The sequence below is a fragment of the Mytilus trossulus genome, chromosome 7, assembly GCF_036588685.1.
Source record: "Mytilus trossulus isolate FHL-02 chromosome 7, PNRI_Mtr1.1.1.hap1, whole genome shotgun sequence".
Taxonomy (NCBI): Eukaryota; Metazoa; Mollusca; class Bivalvia; order Mytilida; family Mytilidae; genus Mytilus; species Mytilus trossulus.
The window spans coordinates 7,244,390-7,251,261 of NC_086379.1; the positions used below are offsets into that span (position 1 = coordinate 7,244,390).

General features: G+C 32.9%; 1 protein-coding gene across 2 annotated transcripts; it reads right to left on the bottom strand.

The window, feature by feature from the left end:
* Positions 1-210: 210 nt before the first annotated feature.
* On the bottom strand, positions 211-4,309 carry LOC134724568 (ras-related protein ced-10-like). 2 transcript variants are annotated; one of them, XM_063587671.1, is made up of 5 exons: positions 4,242-4,309; positions 2,786-2,857; positions 1,882-1,999; positions 1,626-1,688; positions 219-1,024 (listed from the first exon to the last, which is right to left on the bottom strand). In XM_063587671.1, exons 1-5 carry the CDS (start codon positions 4,277-4,279, stop codon positions 731-733), a joined length of 585 nt encoding a protein of 194 aa, XP_063443741.1. In that variant the 5' UTR covers positions 4,280-4,309; the 3' UTR covers positions 219-730. The 2 variants fall into 2 exon arrangements, with proteins under 2 accessions (XP_063443742.1, XP_063443741.1); XM_063587672.1 differs by lacking the exon at positions 1,626-1,688 and having other exon boundaries at positions 211-1,024; positions 4,242-4,287.
* Positions 4,310-6,872: the final 2,563 nt, after the last annotated feature.

The following is a 6,872-nucleotide window of genomic DNA, read 5'->3' on the forward strand; positions in this document are numbered from 1 at the left end:
ATTCACCTAGTGGTATTAACTAGTGTTTGATTTGAAAAAAAAAATAAATAGAATCGAACTGTTGGTCTTTAAAAAACAACATAAAAATTACATTGGTTCAAATATTTAGTAACAATTTAAATACACACAAAACATGTCTTCCACTATTCTTTTTAGCATGATCAGTAAATAAAAAAAGATATTCAGTATGTTTATTTGAGTTATTAATTCTTCTTTAATACTCTTGTAATGGCAAAACATCTTCTTCCTCCGTAATATGTACATAATGTTTAAGTTGCTGTAACTTTATCTTTAAGGAATCATCTGGAAGGATTTTCAAAATCACAAAAGAATTTCCCAGACAGTCACTGAGCTCAAATGACTTGCATATACACCAACCGCCACAACTCGGTTAATTCCGTACCATCATTTAGGAAGACGATTAGCGGATTCACCCGATGATGGCCGATTGACATATACACCATCCGTCACAACTCGGTTGATTCCGTACCTTCATTTAGGAAGAGTAACGGATTCACCCGAGGATGGCCGATTGACATATACACCATCCGTCACAACTCGGTCAATTCTGTACCTTCATTTAGGAAGAGTAACGGATTCACCCGAGGATGGCCGATTGACATATACACCATCCGTCACAACTCGGTCGATTCCGTACCTTCATTTAGGAAGACGAGTAGCGGATTCACCCGAGGATGGCCGATTGACATGTACACAATATACAACTTTACTACAACACTTTACATCTTCGCTCTCTAGAATATTTCCGTTTAGGTGGTACAATTAACACCTTTATTACTTCGTCAAAAACTGTTTTTACTCCGTGCATAGTTCGTGCTGAACACTCCAAGTATTTTACAGCTTTTATTTCATTGGCTAGTGCTTGTCCTTTTTCAACTGTAACTGTTTCACTAATTTCTATTGATTTCTTTTTAGTTTTTATGGATATTTTTCTTAAGTCTGTTTTGGTAGCCACCAGTACGATTGGGACATCTGGACAATGATGTGAAACTTCGGGATACCACTGAAAATAATACGAAATGAATTGTCAGTTTATTATTTTTGGTCATGGAACCATTATTCTAGATATTATACATTGAAAAGGGTCTAGATGGGATTTATATAGTAAAAAACAATATGTGGAAGAAGAAAACAATATGTGAAAGAAGAAAACAATATGGAATTATGACCATTATAGTTTGACGGTATTTTATTTTGTTATTTTGATGGACTTCATTTCAGCTGTCACTTTCTGTAAATGTACTTCTCATGAATTTAAAAACACTTCGAAATAATGAAATTTTACGAATATGATGCATATATATGATAGGTGAGATTTAGTTTTCAGTTCTCGTGAAACGGAAGAACGACCGATGTGGAAAATGGTAAGAAGGTGTCTGATGATATTTTTATATTTTCGATTAAAATAAAGTGATACCAAGCGTATAATGTGTCTAATGTAACAGTCTTCATAAATTAAAATTAAAATCAATTTATTTGATTTAAAAAGAGATTATTTTGTTCACGCTTCGCTTAAAAGACGAAGCGTGCATAGCCAACTTTGCGTTAAAATATGATTGAAACATGGTTAACTCTTTACGATATCGTTAACTTTACAAACTTACCTTTGACTTGATATTTTGAAAACTTGCTTTGCTGTCAACACTATAACATAACACGAAAACATCCTAAAAAAAGTAAGCCATTTTATTTGCTATTAATTCAAGAAACTCTTTCGTGTTATATTTCAATTATCAAATTGTAATATTTCGATATTTTACTGAATTTTTCATTTAAATGCAATTTTTCACCTTTTTCTTAAAAGTAATAATAATGACGTCGTACACTCTTTTCATAAAATGTTTAAACAAAGCCACGTACCGTCAAAGGGTATGACAAGGGACGTAACCTGTCATAATCTTCTTGTCCAGCTGTATCCCATAAACCCAACTGAACTGGTATCTGGTTAACCCAAACCGTCGTGGAATAGTTATCAAATCTTAAATGAAAGTTAGTGGTTCATTAATATGAATTTGTACCGACAGTAAAGAATATATGACATATGTTATTAATACTAATAGTTAAATATTTGAATTTGTAACAGGTAATTCGACACCATTTTGATAAAATCATGATACATATAAATCTCTATTTCCTCGATTTTGCGTGCACATGCAGAAAGTGAAAATCTTATTCAACATGTTCAGACCATCCCTCGTTGTAGTAGAACTAGAGAGTAGAAGATGCTGTAATAGAATAGATGTAGCGAAAAAGTTAAGCTATATGCTCCAGTCTCTTTTATATGTTTTTCAATGGCATTGTCAAATGCACTGTAACTGAAAATCTAAGCAGTTTGAATCCTTTAAAAAAAGAAGCATAACGACTAAATGTCAATTCAAAATTGATGCCCAATTTAATAGGTCCAGATATACCCAAAAGTAGAGTAATACGTTGTTCTTCATCTGACTATATTTCCAATCTTGTACGCCTAGTTTATATTCGTTCCGTTCCAGACTTCGCAAATTGCACACACAGATTGAGTTGGACATTGTGGAACGTATACAAAGCGGATGTGGAACGTATACAAAGTGGATGTGGAACGTATACAAAGCGGATGTGAACTTTTTACTGGAGATTGTATGTACAATCAACATGGCTCAAAAATAAATGTTGTTCTCTTTTGGAGAATAAAGGAAACCTGTGTGACTCTTGTAGCATTTTGCTTAACCGGAAATGAAGATGCTCCGCTGTCAATTGACTAATAAGGTACAAGCTAAATACTTACATAGTTGGTACATACGTCTCGGGGAAGGTATCAGTTGCATAGCAAGTCAACAGACAGGTTTTACCAACAGCCCTGTAACGAAAAAGGCAATGTTTTTACATTTTTTTTTTATCTTACTCTCTCTCTAGTAAAACTGATATGTAAATAGGCACTTTATCATGTTTATGTGTGCAATTCGATGAACACGATTTGATAATTTGCTTTGCATGCATTGTTGAAGGCCGTACTTTAACCTATAATGGTTTAATTTTTAAATTGTTTTTTGGAAGGAGAGTTGTCTCATTGGCACTCACACCACATCTTCCTATATCTATTGTTACATATTGCCATAACAAAGTTTACACATTTGGATTAATGAAGCAATTGCAGTTGGAAATCTTCTCTTTTAACAGTTTATATTTGTAACTCAATCTAATTAAAAACCGATCTCTCATCGCTCCCGTTTCTGATATGTCGCGTGGGAGATCTAACCAAACCCGCTTTGAGGTCACATGTGAGTGAACTAGAAGTTGCGAATTTATAATGATATGCAAATGAGTTGACGACTTATTCATAAGCCAATCAAAAAAGTTTATGAATTTTTTTGACTGACGATTTCGTAGTAAATAAAATGAGTTACACCCCTTTACCCTTACGATAAACTTTCAAGATCGTGGAAGACTAAATTACATTGGTTGAAAAATACACACCTACGAGGTCATTCACATTTGATCTCAAAGCGAGTTTCGTTAGATCTCCCACGCGACATATCAGAAAACGGGAGCGATTAGAGATCGGTTTTTAAGTAGAATGTTTGTAACCCCTCCCCCCCCCCCCAAATTTTATATTCCGAGATACCAATTGCTTTTATATAATTTTAAAGTCCCCAAATTTTATATTCTGAGAGACCAATTGCTTTTATATACACTTTTAAAAAGTCTTTAAGCCACTTTCTTTGCATTGAAAAACCAAATCCAAATAATGTTACGTAGCAAGTAAGTCAATCTTTGTCAAGAGGTTAAAGCATCTTGGGGTATTTGAATGATTTTGACATTTTGAGAACAACAAATTTAAGCACCAATCATTAGGTTTTTAAGAAAAGGGGGAGAGGCAATTTAGAAGTGTGCTAAATTTCTTCATGTTCTTGAAGAATGATAGACTTGTACAAAACAGATTAATTTTGATAATTGAACAGTTCACAGGTTTTCTTTATGTTAGTTATTATATTTCACAGACTTTTATGTTTTTGATAATTTTCTGTGAATCTGTTCTGTGCGTGCTTTGCCCGTGTGGACGATATTCCGTTGTGCACGTGTTTTAAATGATCTATAAATTAGGAACATCAAATTAACGGAATAATATCCTACACACTTTAAGGTTTATATATACGTATTGATATCACTAATAATTTACTATTTAGTATCTTTTGAATGAAAAGTCTAGTTAAGACATTAAATAAATTTTATAAGTAACATACCCGTCTCCCACTACAACACACTTAATATTTTTGGCCATTCTTTAGATCTGTTTATTATGAGTATAAACACAACGATTTGAATATTATATTTATAATATAATAATAAACTCTATATTTAGATATCTATGATTAAAACGATTTTAGTTGGACAGTATTTATACAACCGGAACATATCTTAAGTAAACATTAATTACAGATTTAAGGAGAAATGGAAATCACCTATACTAAAGTTAGATTATATTTCATAATTATTCAATCTTGGAACTACGACGTTCTTTTAAAACAGAGTGAAAAGAAATTGTAATAAAGAAGGAAAGTCGAAACAGTTGGCAAACACTTGTTATTCAATGACTTTTTCAAACTATAGAATGCAAGAATTTGAATACATAAACCAGACAAAACTCCACTTGGACCACTTTAAAAACAAATTATACGCAACAAGTTTGAAAAACAATTTGGACGACTTATTACAATTACTTTATACTTTCATTGTATTTGTTTTGTCTTTACAAACTGGTATTTACATAAGTCATTATAAGTCCAAGATGTCTTTAAATGGGTCGCAGTTGTCTTTTATGGTTTATTAATTCATAATGCACTAAGAGAGGCTATCTCTTTTGCTATGAAGGATTTATACATACACAGCAACGTCAGCTCAATTGAGAAAATTAAATTCGAACCCTGGTGTAGAGAGAGTACAACGCTCTAAAAACATCAAACCACTCTAATAACTTTGTAAAACCGTAGCATTGTTTTTCTTGTGGCTTTTGTCATGTCGGGAACTTTATGAATTTATAACCAACACACAATCATTTTTCATTTGCTATTGTTAAGGTGGTATGGGTGTCTTTCGCCATCTTGGATTGTAAAAAACAGAGAATCTAAGGTCCATAGTTCTATCAAGTTAGCAAAATTTGATGCAGGAATACAGATATTTAATGTGAATTTTCATTTAAAAGAACCAATTCATAAGAATATTACTTAGAAATATTAATATTTTTACAAGTGTAGATTAATTTTGGTTGTTTTTGAATATTTTCAAATTGGCAATTTAAGGGGAGGTAACTCTAAAACAGTGCATTTTCTGAAGGACTCTACATGACATTTTCCTATTTTGTCTTTTAGCCGGATAAAAAGTACGGTGACCCTACCTTTTCTTTTGATTTTCTCAAAGCATCGTCTGAAAGCAATCTTTTTCTAATTTATTTTACAATTCTATCATTTTGTTTAGTTTTTATTCACAAAATGTTGTTTTTTCCTGTATAATCTATACAAAATTTGTCATTTTGTCACAACCTGTAGCTTGAGAAAATGCGCGGTGACCTATCATTTTCATAATATTTTTGAACATGTATCAATAGATACTAAATTTTGACAAAGTATGAACAAATTCTATCATTTTTATTTTAGACTCCCATACCACCTTAATTATCCAATTTTAGATGGTGACATTCCCTAGTCACTATGGTGTTTATATGTATATCTCAACGTGTACGATTCGCTCGTGTATGTAACAACGTATTTGATTTTAGCGAAATAAATCTATGTATTACATCAAAATTATAACACCAGAGTTTTCGATGTCACAAATTAGTCAAACCATTTACTGAATTTTATCATTGGTACAAGGACATTGTTCTTAAATATAAATCAACCTTCAGACACTTTATACGTTCAGGTATTTCACATCCTAATCTTTTATGCTATTCTTTTTCAGAATGCACAAACATGTTGAATTCACACCAAAAAGCTAACAAAACATTTCAACTTACTCATTATAAAGAAGGAATATACACGAAGTGAAGATTCTGTTGTCATGTAACGAAAGATGTCATATTCTGGCTTTACTAATGATTCACTTAATATAGGGTCTTTGCATCATGATACTCATATGATGAAGACATAATCTATCAATCAGTAGTAATTAAGGTCTGGAGCTAGCATGTCAGTAACTGCTAGTAGTCCTTTGTTAATTTATGTATCATTGTCATTTTGTTTACCTATTCTGACCTCGGACTCGGACTTCTTCTAAATTGAGTTACTGTGCCTTTTGCTGTTTTTTTCTTTCTTTCTACATTTGCTAGAGGTATAATGGGAGGGTTGAGATCTAAAAAAAAACATGTTTGACTCCGCCGCATGTTTGAGCCTGTCCCAAGTCAGGATCGTTTGACCTTTGTTAGCTCACCTTGCCCGAGTGGAATGATACCAAACATGACATGATGGTTGCTTATGTCCTGTTACTTGGCAGTCGATCCATCATGCAAGATGGCCGCCAACAGGGGACTTAGTTTAACAAACGACCCTATGGGAAATACATACAAATGTCTTCTTTAAGAAGATAGTAGAATGAAACACAACATGGCATGGATGTTCGTTATGAGGTGCTGATCAATCATCAAAGATGGCTGACAGTGGGGACTTGATTTAACACAAGACCCTATGGAAAATACATACAAATATAAAAAAGAAGATGTGGTGTGATTGCCAATGAGACAACTATCCACAAAAGACCAAAATGACACAAACATTAACAACTATAGGTCACCGTACGGCCTTCAACATTGAGCAAAGCCCGTACCGTATTGTCAGCTATAAAAGGTCCCGATTAGACAATGTAAAACAATTCAAACG